Here is a 16801-nt window from a genome sequence, read left to right as displayed (position 1 = left end):
CACTGACAGTAATAAAAGAAGGGCAAAGTGGCATCGCATTTTATAGTTGTAGGCTAGTTAGAGACCGTTTGTTAAATGTTGAACAAAAAAGCAAGTGTTACAGTGTCACCTCAAAGTTGTTACATCAGAAAAGCGTTACAAGACACTTTACATTCTTGGAATTTAATACTGACACCGTCGTAGAATAACGTAGTGTTGAGAGTTTAAATGCAGCGGTTCCCTAAGCATCGCACACTTAGGTTACGCAGAAAAGTAAGCAGAGGGTGGGGCTACAAGAAGCTCAGTGCGAAAAAGAGAAACGCGGCGTGCGAGTGCTCATCGGAAGACTGAACGTATCACATGTTTACATTGTAAATACGACTCCATTTGGGTGCTTCTTTAAAGATACTACCGCAGATATCTGAAGGATACGTAACCTGCTTTTTCTACGCTATATATGAACACAGATAATATTGGGTTTTTTTCCCAAAGAAAGGGTGAAAGGTCACCCTGTTCAGTGTGGCCTGATGGTGTGCGTCCGACCTCATAGACCTCCGCCTACTAAGAAGTAGAGGGGTGTGGCCTAATTGTTTAGACCCGCCTATATTTCCAGTTGTTTCGATTTCTTGGTTCGTGGCGGTTCTGTGCGTGCGCGAGGTGCTGCTACGTCTGCGTCACTGTGCTGGCGGCGGAGGGAGAAGCGCCGCGCGGAGAGTGATGAGGTAGAGCGGAGCGGAGCAGAGAGGCGAGGCGAGGCAGCAGAGCTCTGCGCAGACCCTGCACTTCCTTCTGCTCCCACCGCCTCATGCCACGTTCGCTCTGAGAACCTGTGCAGGCTGCTGAGTGGAGAAGTGGAGAGGTCTCAGTATGGAACCGTTCTGCCAAGATCAAGAAACGACCGTCAGAGCGACGCGAGACCCCAGTATTCTCTGCGATGACAGAGTGCTGCAGAGCCTGCTGACAGTAGAAGATAAGTTTCTACCCCAGGGCCTTTATTTCACACGGGTTCAAAAGGACATTCAGCCCTACATGAGGCGGATAGTTGCAACTTGGATGTTGGAGGTTTGTTGCTCCCTTCTGCGAGTCTTCTCACTCTGTAGTAGAGACTTTTTTGCTTGAACTCCGGCATCCGCTGTTCACAAAATGAGCAGGAACCTTATTATAACCGAAAGACAGTTGTAGTTTCTGTCATGTTTCATTTCTTTACCATTTTGGGTTAGATCATGAAGTGGATAACCAGTAATGAATGACTGAGTATTCCAGTTCAAAGACAACTGGACCTGCAGAGTATCAAACCTCGCTTTATAGTAAGCCCTCCAGCTTTGGGCGCCTCAGAGAAAAACTCGTTTATTTTGTTCATGACCGTCACGAGAGGGATTAAAAATGAAAAAGGCCTTACAGCGTCCTTCATAAAGAAGGACAACGAGGTGAAACTGTGAGAGCTGTTTAGTTTGTAGAAGGAACTGAAGAGGCTGTGGAGGTTAGTGGAGCTGCAGTTAGTCAGTTAGCTCATCATCAAATGTGAGCTACATTAGATCATGAAGCTTCATGCCTCCACTTCTTAATGTTTTTCTTCTTTTCGATAATAGTCGAAAAGAGGAGCCTCTGAGCTTTATTTACATGCAAGATTCATGTATTTGCTATGTATTGAATAATTATTTTAATTTTAAAAATCATTATTAGCCCATTTAAGTTGCTAACTAGCAGCTGCACATCCAGACTAGCACAAACTACCTATTTAAACGGACAAAGTCTTTCACTAAACAAAATATTAGCTGCTGATGCCTGTACAACGAAGTATATAGCTAAAACTCAGAAGTTGTCGCTTTTTTAAACGTTAAATACATGCTAAAAAAACGTGACGAATCACTAAAACAGTTCTGCTGTGTGGGCGGCCCTGCGGTCTTATGTGGCTGCATAACTTCCTATTTTGAGTCATAAATGAATGAATGCAACTTATTTTCTTCAACTGAGTTTTTTTTTTCTTTTTCTTTTTTTTAAATCAGAAAAACATTTTGCAGACGTGAGTTCCAACGAAAAACGTTTTGTTTTTGGGTTACTGGGGCTTGTCAAAGTATTGTAATTAATTTCACTGGCATTTAGCACTCTGACAGACCTAATTTCCCTTTTCTAAAGGTTTGTGAGGAAGAGAAGTGTGATGAAGACGTTTTCCCTCTGGCTATCAACTACCTGGACAGGTTTCTCGCAGCAGTGCCCATGAAGAAGTGCTATTTGCAGCTCTTGGGGGCCGTGTGCCTCTTCCTGGCATCCAAGTTGAAGTCCTGTCAGCCATTATCTGCAAAGAAACTCTGTCTTTACACAGACAATTCAATCACATCTCAAGAGTTGCTGGTAAGATATGGTATCGAGCCATGGGACATTTGTGTTTTGGTCTTGAAATCTACTACATATTATCATTTTCATATTTTTTATTATATGCCTGATTTCTCTATGAAATATGCAAAAATATATAGTTTTGTGTTTGACAGCAGCACAGTGTAGGGAAAGGCTGGCTGTCCTTTTTTCCTCCAGAACCATTAGCAATAATAAGTCCCACTGAAATACATGCTCATAAAATGAAAGGGTATAATAATGTGTCTTGGACATAATTGCATTAACTGTTCAAGCAAAGAAAACATAAGACACTTAAACAGGAAGAATTAAGACTGTAGTAAATATGATCCAGTCAGCACATATAGGCATAGGCCACACCCCTTCTATGAGAGGGCTTGATTTTCACTGCCAGCTGACTCAGTTAGACACTGGGCGGAGTTCACAACTGAAATCAAGATCTTCTGATAGGACAGTAATAGGAAAACTTAACATGTATGCTTCCAAAATTTTCAGTAATAAGGTTTAAAAAGCTGTGATAAAATAACCAATGTAGTGTTTTTATAGAAATTTGCCAAGTTAAGATTTGTGTAAGGGCTTGTGTAAGAGTTTTTTGTGGCAATTACAGATACCTGTTCTAGGAAGCTAAATGTTCTGAAAATTTTTGATAATGTTTTTATGCCCTAATAGTTCAAGAATGGCACAATCACAGATATGATTGTCTGTTTGCGCTTAGTCACACCTTTTAAATAAACAACAGAAATGCAGTCTTAAATAGTATATGGAGCACTGGAGCTGTAGCTACTCAGAATTCTTTGCCATTTCAATTTGTTATTGTCTCTTAATTTTCTTATTTTCTATTAGGTCTCTTGATGACAAAAGTTTTGTTTTTGTTAGAAATATGAAGTAGAATTTTAACCAGATGGTAAATTAAACTTGAGAAATAAAATAAAGTTTGCAACTCTGTAATTGCTCAGATCTACTAATAACAACCGACTAGGAAGAACCAAAGAAAACCCTCTGCTTAAATCGGAATTTCCGCTCAGAAAGTCAGGATGGTGTCCACAACTCAGCAGATAAGGTCAAATCAAGTAAAACATACAGAAGTAGTACTTTGTTACTGTTGATGGTGGGCTCAGCATTTCTATGAGATTATAGTAATATTTGCTTCAGATAAGTCAATACAGACTAAGTAGTTGATTAAAATACATTATAAAAGTACATCATGAACATTAAAGATGTCACTCCTATCACTTATGCTATGTGGATAACTTGTTGCTGTTCCCTGTTTTATCCCACTTTGCATCTCAAACATGCAGAGTTCGAAAAGAATGTAATTTCAAACTCCAGCTTCCAACTTGAATAAAATGTGGCAACATAACATCATCTTTAGTCCTTTAGTTTTCAGTGTCATTTTCATTCCAGCATGTTAAAGAACACACAGTAATTGAACCAGTTAATCCTGGCTTGATCAATGCCACAATTTTTTATGCCTTATGCCTTTTATTCTGTATGCATGACCTCAGAACAGCTTTGAATTAAACTTTTAACACCTTACTATTGGCATTGCATTGACAACAGGGACCCATGACTTGTATCTTTTCTGCAGGTAAAATAAAGAGTCCAACCAAGAGTTCTGGTAATTAACACTTTTTCTATGTGAATTTAGCATTTTTGGATAAAAGCAAAGGAATTCATTCAGATAGGAGTCAAGGATTCAAGCCCTGATCAGCAGAGCTCAACTAACCAAATGTCATCAAATCAAAAAAGTTTACATGTTGAAATAAATTCAAATCAGGTTTTCAGCAAAATTTGACTGATTTCTAAAGTGATACCATATATTGTTTGTAATTATACACATTGCTTAATGCTTAATTTTTATTGATATTTTTCTCAATAGCAATTGACGCTACTACAGTGTATTTGACATGTAATCCCTTATGATTGATTTGTTAAAACTCACCAGTTTAGTTATCTAAAATAGTGGCTATTTTGACATCTAGTGGTTGTGGCCCATAAAGATGAATGAGTTTATTATATTGATTATTTTAGTACCCCTTTTTTTGTTTATTGCTGAGATATCAAATGAAGCATGGGGCTATGCAGTGTCTGTATGGTGTGTGGGTGAAGTGGAGCAGTGGAAAAGTCAGAGGCTGACTCAGTCAGCCCCAGTGTTCTGCCAAATCTGAAAGGCTTTCTCCTCCACTCATTGCATAATTGTTACAGCCCCTTCTTTGTATGATTTCTTCATTCTTCTTGGTTGAATAGACAGCATTTTCACTCCTAACTAAGACAGATTTTCAATGTGATTGTGATTCACAAGACTGCCTGGAGAGTTCTGTTGTGTGTCTTCCCTCTAGCCCCTTTGGATTCACTTAGCCCAGATGCTACATATAGGCATTGTCACACAAAACAATGGTTGTGACTGGAGTGGAAGGATAAACTGGTAGAAGGTAGTTGGTGCCAAGAACAGATCATAATGCTAAAGGCCATACCTTGCGTGTCAACCCAAGTTCCTTCCAGGCCACAGCTCTGTGGAGATTATTGTTTATACCTCATCAGACAGCTCTAAATTCAGTCCATGAAGGGTTTCCCAATTTCTTATTTGAGTTACGTGTGTCTAATGAAGCGTAATACCAGAGTCTGCAGTGCTGTGGCCTGTGAGGATAGGAGTCTGACACATGTGACTTAAACTCATGGCAACTGCCTGCTCGCATGTAATGCCAAAGTGGAAAAGGGGTATACAACTAACAGGTGACCAGTGCAAAAACCAACCTTATAGAAGCATTTATCATGCTATGCTCTAGCATGGTGGTGGTAACTGTAGTTCTCCAATTCTTATCTTTCATTTTAAATATGTTAAGAAGATGCTGTATATTGATAATCCTAAAGAGCTTCCATGTAGTTTCCATTTCGTAAGTAGAGCTTGGCCACACTTAACTTGCTGAAACTAATCCCTGCTAATCCCTTGCCTTGGGGGAAGTTGTGGACTGGAGGTTGGGGAACTGGCCACTGGTTCGATCCCCAGTGCCGACAGTCCATGACTGAGGTGTCCTTGAGCAAGACACCTAACCCCCAATTGCTCCCCGGGCGCTGTGCATAGGGTTGCCCACCGCTCCGGGCAAGTGTGCTCACTGCCCCCTAGTGTGTGTATGTGGTGTTTCACTTCACGGATGGGTTAAATGCGGAGGTGGAATTTCCCCATTTGTGGGATGAAAAAAGTATCACTTAAAAAGTATCACTTAACTAGATTCGATTGCGTTGAATATGCATTCTAAGCCTTTTAACAGTAGTTCAGACTTTTGCTTTCCATATGCTTCAGCTGTTCTACTTTCCATCGTAAAGGTTGGGGCAGTGGCGACAGAAGACGTTGCATTTGCACTCTTGGTTCATACACACTGTGCATGAGTGAGATGTGTATGTAAGATACAGACTTAGCCCCATTTGCAGTTTTCATTGTGACTATGCCACTCTCACGCTGAACTTTGAGAGTGCTGCTGTATGCATATCTTGATGTTTATTCACACACTGTATAACAAAAGTAATGATACCTAAACTGGCTTGGTTGCCCACTAAATTGCCCATTCACTAAAACATTGTACTTGGAAGTGGTCGCAGCCTGGGCAGAGTTTTACAGTAACTGGGCGGTGAGTGTCCTCTGTGGTTGGTGGCACTTCCTCACTTTAGTACTTAACACAGAGAGAAAGGGGAAGTTGCTTATGCGTCGCTTTCTTTCCTCTTTGCACATCAGCTGCAGACAGTTTCTCAGAATGCCACTGCAGTAACCCAGGAAGGAAGTGAGTGCAGGCGCAGGGGGGTGGGGGTCATGCTTAGAATGAGGAGGTTTATGATGAATGATGTCATGGTGACAGAGTTCCTCATTTGCTTGCTTTGTGTTTTCGTCATTAGTGGTAGATGATAGTTGGCTATAGAATGGAAACCGTGGATGAATCTTTAACTATTTGACTCCCTATATAGTCTACTGCATTTCTAATAGTTAGCGCTAACCTAATGCTGGTGCACATGAAAATTTTCTGGCTGTTCTAGTTGCAGTGTGTGTGTGTGTGTGTGTGTATGTGTGTGTATATATATATATATATATATATATATATATATATACATATATATATATATATATATATATATATATATATATATATATATATATATATATATATATATATATATATATATATATATATATATCTGCTGCTATGGTTTCTGATTTCTTATTCACTGAATACTGCTACAGCTTGAATTTGCCCTGATTAGCCTTGATTGTTTTTTAACATGCCTTTGTCCACTTGGCCTTGCCATTTTGCCTCTTGGGAATGCCCTGTGCCATCTTGGGAGCCATTTCATTTGCCACAGCCCGAATTTGCAGTAGTTGACCTATAATTCATGTACGTTATGTTCAGGTTTTTTAAAGCACTACAGTATTTGAATGGCTAGCTAATTAGCTTATTAAGGCTAACCTAGCTGAGAGTGTGTGTATTTCTATTGAAAAAAGCTCTTTGCTGCTCCGCCTTCCCTTCTACTGAGAGTGGCCAGTTATGTAACCATGCAGCGCTTCCAAGTGGTGAATCAAAAGCCGGCAATATACTTCAAATAAAAGTTTTTATTTAAATGTTAAAGTGGGCTTCTAGCACTGCTGAGACAAACAGAGTTCTTTGTAAGCATACTTAGAACAGTGTGTTTGGTGGTAGTACAAATTCATTTAGTTCTTTTTTTTTTTTTTTTTTTGAAGCACATGGTCAGCTTGACTGTATATATCTAGATATGATGGATATGCAACTAAAACTTAACCATAAAATATGAGAATTGCTACAATACCTGAAGAGTTTAATATAACAAATATGGAAGTGTTTTGGTTTCTAGAAATCATTGGGCTTACAAGGCCCTGAAGGTTCCCCACTGACCTTTTGGGTGTAGATGCCACTAATTCAGGACCTACATAGTACCCTATATAGTGAGTAGTGAGCCATTTGAAATTAAGTCTTTATGAAGCCTGTATGGAATTGATAGTATTTTGAAGACATCACTATTTTGATAGGTAACATTGAGTTCATTCAGCAGTGCTGTGGCTGTTTGTAATGAGATAAAGCCATAACCGATCCAGCATAGGCTGTAAATAGTTTGGGTTTATATATATATATATATATATATATGGTGCACTCGTTAGTGTGGTAGCTGAAGTACTGAAGTATGTGGTTTGAGTCGCAGCATTAGATCAGACAGCGAGATGCGTTCAACAGCTGCTCTGCTGATCATTAACTGCTCATTGAACATCTTAAAGTGAAAATTTGAGGTATTTGTTTGTTAAGGATCATTTAATGAGGTAAATTAATGCATTCATATAGGCAAATATATACTATATTGCCAAAAGTATTCACTCACCCATCCAAATCATTGAATTCAGGTGTTCCAATCACTTCCTTGGCCACAGATGCATAAAACCAAGCACCTAGGCATGCAGGCTGCTTCTACAAACATTGGTGAAAGAATGGGTCGCTCTCAGGAGCTCAGTGAATTCCAGCATGGTACCGTGATAGGATGCCACGTGTGCAATGTGTGCAAGGCCAGTTGTGAAATTTCCTTGCTACTAAATATTCCACAGTCAACTGTTAGTGTTATTATAACAAAGTGGAAGTGATTGGGAGCGACAGCGACTCAGCCACGAAGTGGTAGGCCATGTAAAATGACAGTGGATGCTGAGGTGCATAGAAGTTGCCAACTCTGGAGAGTCAGTCGCTACAGACAAACTTCATATGACCTTCAGATTAGCTCACAAACAGCATAAAAAGCATCATGAGATGAGTTTCCATGGCCAAGCAGCTGCTTCCAAACCTTACATCACCAAGCGCATTGCAAATCGTCGAATGCAGTGGTGTAAATCGCCACCACTGGGCTCTAGAGCAGTGTAGACGTGTTCTGTGGAGTGACGAATCACGCTTCTTCGTCTGGCAATCCGAAGGATGAGTCTGGGTTTGGCGGTTGCCAGGAGAATGGTACTTGTCTGACTGCATTGTGCCAAGTGTAAAGTTTGGTGGAGGGGGGATTATGGTGTGGGGTTGTTTATCAGAAGTTGGGCTTGGCCCCTTGGTTCCAGTGAAAGGAACTCCTAATGCTTCAGCAGACCAAGAGATTTTGGACAATTTCATATTCCTGACTTTGTGGCAACAGTTTGGGGATGGCCCCTTCCTGTTCCAACATGACTGTGAACCAGTGCACAAAGCAAGGTCCATAAAGACATGGACGACTGGGTTTGATGTGGAAGAACTCGACTGGCCTATACAGAGTCCTGACCTCAACCTGATGGAACACCTTTTGGACGAATTAGACTAGGCCTTCCTGTCCAACATCAGTGTCAGACCTCACAAATGCGCCTCTGTCAAAAATTCCCATAAACACACTCCTAATCCTTGTGGAAAGCCTTCCCAGAAGAGTTGAAGCTGTTAGAGCTGCAAAGGATGGGCCAACATCATATTAAACCCTATGGATTAAGAATGGGATGTCCTCTCAAGTTCATATGCGTGTGAACGGAGATGAGTGAATACTTTTGGCAATATAGTGTATATATTTAATGAGTTAAGCTGAAGCTGGATTCGTGTTCTCCAACTTGCATAATTTGTTCTACGTTTGAGGCACCTCAGTGTAACTGTGGCACCATTTAAGGTGGAACAGAAAATTCAAATGAGAAGCTGGTGAAAAAATAAGCAGTTCACTATTTACTGTCAGCTTTGTTAGTGTCATGATTGGCCCCTCCCACTCCTCCATGTTATTTTGTTTACCTTTTAGTCCTGTCATGTGCTTTTTGTTTTCTTTGAGTTCTTCCTGGTCCTGCCCCCTTGTTTTCAGGCCCTGCCCTTTATTACTTCCACCTGTGTCTTATCATCCCTCGTTGTTACTTGTATTTAAGCCCTGTGTGTTCCACTGTGAGTTTGCTGGGCTTTGTTTATGCTGTTGGTATTGTTTGAAGTGTTTGGATTGTTTGGTGCTTTCTGGCTTCTGTTGTGTTTATCCTGTGTTCCTTTGTTGTTATGTCTATCCCTCTTGTTCTCCATGTTGGCTCTATGACCCTGGACTGTTTTGACCCTGACTATGGATTTGCCCTCAATAAATCTCACTTATCTCAGCGTATGCATCCACCTCATCATCGCTCCCCAATGTTACAGTTAGGCACTTTTTATTAGTTTTTGTAAAATCTCATGGATTGGAATGTTCTCATGAGAGAAATGCAGGCTATGTGGATCTAGTCCACTAATTCTCACTGTAGCATTTTCTGGAGACTGCATCTAAAGTGTCTGTTTTAATGTTTTTTGCAGTCTTTCTGATCTCTTTTTGCTATTTTGCTTTTGGTCTTCAGCCACTTGCAGGAATATAGCAGCAGTAAAGGTGATGAGATGAGCTCTATCAGAGCACAGTCAGAGTTACAGCTAGCCTACCAATATGGCGATGTGGTCTTCTTAGTTATGTAATTGAATGCTATGAATTTCTGCTGTTTGGATATGTAGATGGATTGTGGGTAATGTTGTTTTCAAAGAATGTTCTGTGTCTCTTCTTCTATCTCTCTGCTGTCTCTTTCTTTTTGTTTTACCATTTTGTCATTTACCATTTTCTCTCTCTCTCTCTCTCTCTCTCTCTCTCTCTCTCTCTCTCTCTCTCTCTCTCTCTCTCTCTCTCTCTCTCTCTCTCTCTCTCTGCAGGAATGGGAGCTGTTGGTTTTGGGGAAATTGAAGTGGAACATGGCAGCTGTTACCCCTCATGACTTTATTGAGCATATTCTTCGCAAGTTACCTTTACCTGAGGACAGATTGGCGCTGATTCGTAAACATGCTCAAACTTTCATCGCCCTTTGTGCTACAGGTACAACAGGCATGATTACACAAGCACACATTGACAGATTGAAGGGTAAACCTTCACCTGAATATGTAAAATATTTACCTCACCGTTTTTGGAAGTGTAGCATCTTTGTTGGCAATGCACTGTGAATAATGCAAATGAACTTTGATATTAAATGTGAAATATTAAATACATGTCGATACTTTTCTGTATTCCGTTCTGTAACAAAGCAACAGCTACATGACCTACAGGATTGTTGAATATTATTAATTATCAGCATGTGAAATGGTGGATAGCTTTACTTCCATAGCTTGACTACTACTTTAGAAGTCAGGGTGTCTGCTATTGTTGGAATTCTGACTGCTCATAACTAACTCTAAAACACTATCCTTTGGGGAGAGACCTGGAGTACTCTCTATTCATAGATTCTCTTACTGAAAGATGAGAATTGAGTAATAGATAAATTAAAATCCAGTTTGCATGGATCCTACGCAGGAGACAGACTCTTACTTATTCAGCGTCAGCCTTGTGGCGTGAAGACAACTGCACAATGTGGGTTTGACTGCAAAAGTGCAGATGTTATAGTAACTGCAAAGTGTTGTTGGTTAGATTTTTACTGTGTCTGGGTACAGAGCACTTAACGTTAAGGCAATTCACCACCTGTATGCAGTGTCTTCAAAAATGAGTGACCAACTCTGTAGTCCTCTGCCGTTCTCTTATCTTATTTCTGCTTTGATGGGAATATTTTCCTCCTTTGGGTGTGTTCCTGCAGCACTGTGTCTATTCATAAGGCCTATAAACCAAGCATAAGGTGGCCACAGCACAGAGCCCTCCGCTGGTTTTGGGAGTAAATGTAAATGTTTGGGGTTTTCTTTTCGTGTTTGGATATGTAGTTCTCATGGCATGAGAGGCGGCCCACTGCACAGCTGGTCTACTCCCTGTGTGTTTGTCCAAGCCTGTCCGTCGCATCCTCCACTGCATCTGAAAAAAGAAACAGAGCTGCTCCAGCTGGGAGAGCCGCTAATGAAAGTCTTCCAGGCCAGCATACTGTCATTTCCTCTTTAGGCTATAGGCAGGCTGATGCAGTGCATATTTCTAAAGAGGAAAATGGGGTTGTCGTAGTTTGATTTCTGTTTGTATCTCAGCACAGGTAAGATATGCAGAGATGTTTTGGGGATGGATCTCATTTCTAATTTCTAGCTTTCAAGTTTTCTGCTTCTTGCCCACTCATGCATTTTTTTTCTCTGTAGGGATCTGGACCTACACTTCTGCACAGCCATAGTAGTAAAGAGAAACACTACAGAAAATAAAGTTGAATTGTCCTGTCCAAATGCTCTGCCCACAAATATCTTCTTTCACAGCAAAAATCTCATTCAGCCCAGTGACAAATTGTAGTGCACAACTAAGATGAAGTGTAGATCTTGTTGTGATCTAATGAAAGGTTTTAGGGATGAACTTTAAGCGGATAGTCCAGTGTTATCAACTGCTAACTAACTAAAGAAGCACCATAAGCCACACCACAAGCTATGTAGATAATTAAATTATTATAAGGAATTTTTCAACATTTCATGTTTTACTTGCCTGTTGTGAACTGACAACAAAAACAAAAAACAGAGTATGTTGCATGAGCTACCATAGTAAAGTCAAGTGTTATGAAGGGACAAGTAGATCCCACTGGAAAAGTGAGCCACACAAGGTCTTCATAAAGTACAAAGTCATGGAAGCTCTGTCTGCTACGAAGGAACATATTTGCGGGCCAAGCATGGGTAGGTCATTTGAGTAAAAATTAACTCGCTCTAAGAACTGTATACTAAATAAATATTTGGTTGATAGTGGTTAATGAGCAATTTATAGTAGTAACTGAATAATAACTGAATGTTCATGTGATGAGGATAAAGTAAGGGATTCGGCCACCAGATAGTATTTGAGTAAGGGGTTTACAGTAAGGATTTAGTGTTTAGCTTCTGTGGAGGGAAAAGCGATCAGCCAACTTGTCTTTTTAAATGTTCCCGTTTGTGAGCCCTGGGCAGATGATGGGCTAAGGGGAGTTGTTCCTGGAAGCTTCGAAACCTTCCAAGAATGCGACAGAGAGGAAAGAGGACGAAGGCTTCGTTCTCTGTTTTTCTAATCGCAGCTGTGGCTAACAAACACAACTCCCGCCCAGAATACGAGAGTGTGTGAAAGTCAGGTTGAAATTCTCGGCGCTTGGACCGAATTCAGACCAGATGTGAGAAGTGCTGGAAAAAAAGTCTAGCTCCCCTTAAGGTCTTTCTTCCCTCCTTCCTCACACACAGCCTGGTTGCTATTAATGTCTGCAGGGAGCTTGTTGCTTTGCAGGTGAAAGATGTTCTTGTGGTCTGTCTTATGCTCTCTGTGGTCCTTTTTCCATCTCTCCTCCTCAGATCACAGCTTCGCAATGTTTCCTCCCTCCATGATAGCCACAGGGAGTGTTGGTGCGGCAGCCTGCGGACTTCAGTTGGACCGGATGCAGAGCGGTGTCTGGGGGACCAGTCTGACCGAGCTGCTGGCCAAAATCACCCACATTGAAGTGGTGAGTGCGTCACACTGTCCCTGCCAATATGTGGCTTTTCGGGGTTTATTTATATATCAACGATGCATTTCAGTGCATTTATGTAAAGATGTAAAAAGGAGACATGGTGTTTATGGATAGTCATACCAGCTACATATCGCTGTTGTCGGAAGAAAACCTTATATCTCCGTTTTGTTTTTTTTTTTGTTTTTGAGGTTTTGACATAATTTGAAAAAGCCTGTTGTTCTTTCTTTACATTGTGTGTAAATTTCATGAAGAATGGACCAAAAGAAACTAATCAAAATGAGTTGGAAAAAATTCTGGTTCCATTGATTTCCTTTTAAAGTAGAGAATTTTTTTCCTTCTCCTGTAAAGTTACTGTTTTGGAAATGCGAGCTTTTCTTCCGACAACAGCGATATGCATATCTGCTTTGCAGTGCTTCAAGCCTATGCTGATTGTGAAAGTATATTAAGTATGTAATTAAAGTGGAAATATATCTGGTAGAACAGAGGTTGTGGCGTCACTAAATAATAAATAATAAATATTAATTATTAAGTGTGTGGTAAAAATGTTCCTTATCACAACCAAAAATTGGCTGCTTCTATCCATTCTGTTCCTACAACCATGCAGTGTGAGCTTTTTCCTGGGGTTGAAAACAGGTTGCAGTTTCTAGGATTCTTCTTTGTTTTCTTTTTTTTAAATCGAACACAGCCCATAGTACATGTTTTGACATTACATAGCAAGTGTGTAGACAGACACCCATGCAAATGTCTGCGCATGATGCCTTCACGTTTGCAGATTCACGACGCAGAAGTTTCGTACACATTAATAGCATAAGGCTCTATTCTATTTGATTTCATTCCACTTTTATGTAACTTTCTATTTTATTTTATTAGTTAATGTAATTATTTATATATTGCTGTGCTGAACTGACCTGTTTTTCTGATTCAACACATTGCATGATACTGTTGACCCTGTGTTAACCTACCTATGATTAATAAATCAATTGAACTGAACTGAAGTATTATTTGACCTTGACTGGAAGTTATTTTGTTTTTGTTTTTTTCCACACTGATTAAAACAGTATAGAGTAATGATGAAGGAACTAAACAAAATCCCCCAAATTTGCTCTTGTAAGTAGACCTAAAAAGAATTCTGTAAATGTTTCAGCTTAGCTTCAGGTGGAACTATCACAACAAACGAGGTGATTATTAGGACCAATCACAGTCAGGGAGTAGTAATTTAGTAATTTATTCAGAGAATAAATTATTTGAATGGAGCATCATCCATGGCACAATGGGTCTAGTTATTAAAATGTAATGCACGGATATTCATTGAACCATAAGGAAGTAAGGCTTCAGCTGATTAATATAATTGTTAATTTTTACTTGAAATAACACAAACAGGGAAACGGTGCAGTGATGTTGGCAGAGTAAAATCACGTAATGCAAACAAAAATTTCACATCTCAGAAGTGTACATTTAAAAATGTATTATTCTGAAGTAGTGCAAGAATGGGCCAGTATACTTAATGTACTTCTTCTTGGTATCTTATTTTGAGCAGTCTCCATTTTATTGAGGTCTGGCCCTGCTCAGTTCATCCTCTAGGTCTAAAGCTACTAACCAGAAAAAGCATAGAGCCAGATCCTTGCAGCATATAAGTCTTGTCACAACAGAAAACTTCATAATATTTGGATCGCTGTGAAAAACAACTCTTGTGTTAGTGTGCTTTGGAGAATGTTGGTGTTTCCACTAGTTACATATTGAAGCTATTTACGCTTCATGAAGAGAACCTCTATGGTTTGGCTGTGGCTACGTTCGGCTGCTATAAATGTGTGTGTGTTTGTGTATGTGGCCTTGTGTGTCTGATGCTGTGTGTAGAGTTGTGGAAATTGCATCTTAGTGTGTGTGCCTGCATATTTTGTTCGTTTTGCAGAGAAGTGTGTGTAAGAGAGAGTGTGTGCTTTGAGTTGCGTTCTTGTGGTGGGACATAGGCCTTCTTTTCTCATGACTATGGCTTATGGCTCACCACCCTCAACCAGAACACACACATACTAGAATGTTAAGCTGCACAGCCGGGGGACAGTGCATATACGCTTCCTTCTCCATCCTCATCTTTTCCATGTTGTGTTCCTTTAAGAAGAAATAGGACATTTTTCCACCTTTAGCTTTAGAAAGAACCACCATGCTGAAGCAGTTGAGGGTTTTTTAATTGTCATGGGAATGCAGGCATGCATCAAAGCAAGCACAGTAATACTACAGTCTGAGCACAAGAAAGCTGGAGAGAGAGAAGGGTGGGGGAAAGCACAGGGGCCCCACTGGTGGATTATTTCTCCAGACCTCCCACACAGAGATTTACCTATAGAGAATTGAGAGAGAAACGGGATTGAGAAAAGCTTGTTGAAAACGTACAAAGTGTTAATAATGGGGGTGAGCAATATCGTAAAAATACAGTAACGCAACACTTTTCATGTTACGAGATCTGTCATGACATTTTGTTTTTCTGGTTGATGAGTTATTTATTTTTAAAACATACTGTCAAATACTATGAATATAATGATTTATATACAACATTTCACATATGTTACTGCGATAAATCTAGTTAAACAATATTAATTATGTTAGTTTTGTAGTGAAACGGTTGAATACAGTTAGTCAGTGTTTAACAATGATAACAATAAATTGTATTATATTGCCTGGCTCTAGGAGCGGTGAGGGCAGGTCAAGTTGGGCTTGGTCAGAGCCAAACGAGTGGAGAGTGGAGCGAAAGACTGTGGAGCTACATGCTCGTTTGAATGTGCTTGGCTGGTGCAGCATGTCCTTCTGGACTTATTATTTAAATGATTTTACAGCCCTAGTGAATGTTCATCTTGGGTCATTTAAGACTATGTAAGGAGTGTCTGTTTATATACGTGTGTGTGTGTGTGTGTGTGTGTGTGTGTGTGTATGTATGTATGTATATATATATATATATATGTATGTATATATATATATATATATATATATATATATATATATATATATATATATATATATATATATATATATGTACATACATACATACATACATACATACATACATACATATATGTGCAACAGTGTTTACCTTCTTTTTGTTCATGTCTTTATTATAGGACTGTCTGAAGTCGTGTCAGGAGAAGATTGAGCAGTTGCTCACCAGCAGCCTCAGAGAGAGTCAGCAGCATAAACACGTGGAGAGCGGAGTCACCAGCAAGGAGGCGGAGTCTCAGAGCCAGTCCTGCACACCCACAGATGTGCGTGACATCAACTTATGATGTCACTTCCACCCTATACCTGACACAATTCTACAGAATTCCATGAATCTGTAAATGCAAGCTGAAATATATTTTAATCATCTTATTTAATTCAGTTAAAAAACTACAATGTATAATAGCCTGTGAAAAGGCATAGGTGTCAATTATCGAATAACAATGTAGAACTGCAATAACTGAAATATTTCAGGCATCCTTTTTTTTGCAAACAAAGGAGAAATAAATTATGCCTTTGGCTTGCATATGCCGGTATACTTGAAATTGAAATACAATTGCCACCAGGAGATTAATATAAATTTATATATATATATATATATATATATATATATATATATATAATCACAGAATATTGTCCTGGTATAAAATATCTTTATTATTATTATTATTATTATTATTATTAATAATAATAATAATAATAATAATAATATTATTATTATTATTATTTAATCTATTAATGTTATGTGAAGTAACACACTTACTAGAGTCACAGGGATTTATTTGTGACTACTATCTAAGTTTTCTGAAAAAAATGCATGCTGTTCATGCTGGCTGCAGTTGAGTAAACAGTAAATATAAATATAAAAACTATAAATCTGCTTGAATTGATGCTGTCACTCAGATTAGGCTAAACCCAGTGGCTCTCTGAGATGTTCTATGAAAACAGGACTGTGTAGAGAGGTATGTGCTTCTGTAATGGTGAACAAGAACAGGTAGTTAGCTGTTGTTTGCTAGATAAGTGCTAGTTTTGCCTTTTAACTTTGCTGTTACTAGGCTGATTTCTGTCAGCATTGAAGTGGAATTGAGAATTATTTACTTGAACGGTTCT

General features: G+C 39.4%; 1 protein-coding gene and 1 long non-coding RNA gene across 2 annotated transcripts; one reads left to right on the top strand and one right to left on the bottom strand.

Moving 5' to 3' along the window:
- Window positions 1-610: 610 nt before the first annotated feature.
- On the top strand, window positions 611-16256 carry ccnd2b (cyclin D2, b). The gene is made up of 5 exons (XM_017724035.2): window positions 611-1041; window positions 2116-2331; window positions 10017-10176; window positions 12555-12703; window positions 15817-16256. Exons 1-5 carry the CDS (start codon window positions 847-849, stop codon window positions 15976-15978), a joined length of 882 nt encoding a protein of 293 aa, XP_017579524.1. The 5' UTR covers window positions 611-846; the 3' UTR covers window positions 15979-16256.
- On the bottom strand, window positions 14875-15866 carry LOC119265119. Its single transcript, XR_005131415.1, has 2 exons — window positions 15789-15866; window positions 14875-15041 (listed from the first exon to the last, which is right to left on the bottom strand). It is a non-coding gene; the product is annotated as an uncharacterized LOC119265119 (long non-coding RNA).
- Window positions 16257-16801: the final 545 nt, after the last annotated feature.

Source organism: Pygocentrus nattereri, chromosome 1 (assembly GCF_015220715.1).
Source record: "Pygocentrus nattereri isolate fPygNat1 chromosome 1, fPygNat1.pri, whole genome shotgun sequence".
NCBI classification, from domain to species: Eukaryota; Metazoa; Chordata; class Actinopteri; order Characiformes; family Serrasalmidae; genus Pygocentrus; species Pygocentrus nattereri.
The sequence above is the reverse complement of the archived record's forward strand: the minus strand, read 5'-3'. Positions and strand labels throughout refer to the sequence as shown.

Coding starts and splice junctions, on each gene's coding strand:
- ccnd2b (XM_017724035.2), top strand. CDS start 847: ATGGAACCGTTCTGCCAAGATCAAGAAACGACCGTCAGAGCGACGCGA. Junction 2,332..10,016: donor TCACATCTCAAGAGTTGCTG/GTAAGATATGGT, acceptor CTCTCTCTGCAG/GAATGGGAGCTGTTGGTTTT. Junction 12,704..15,816: donor AAATCACCCACATTGAAGTG/GTGAGTGCGTCA, acceptor TCTTTATTATAG/GACTGTCTGAAGTCGTGTCA.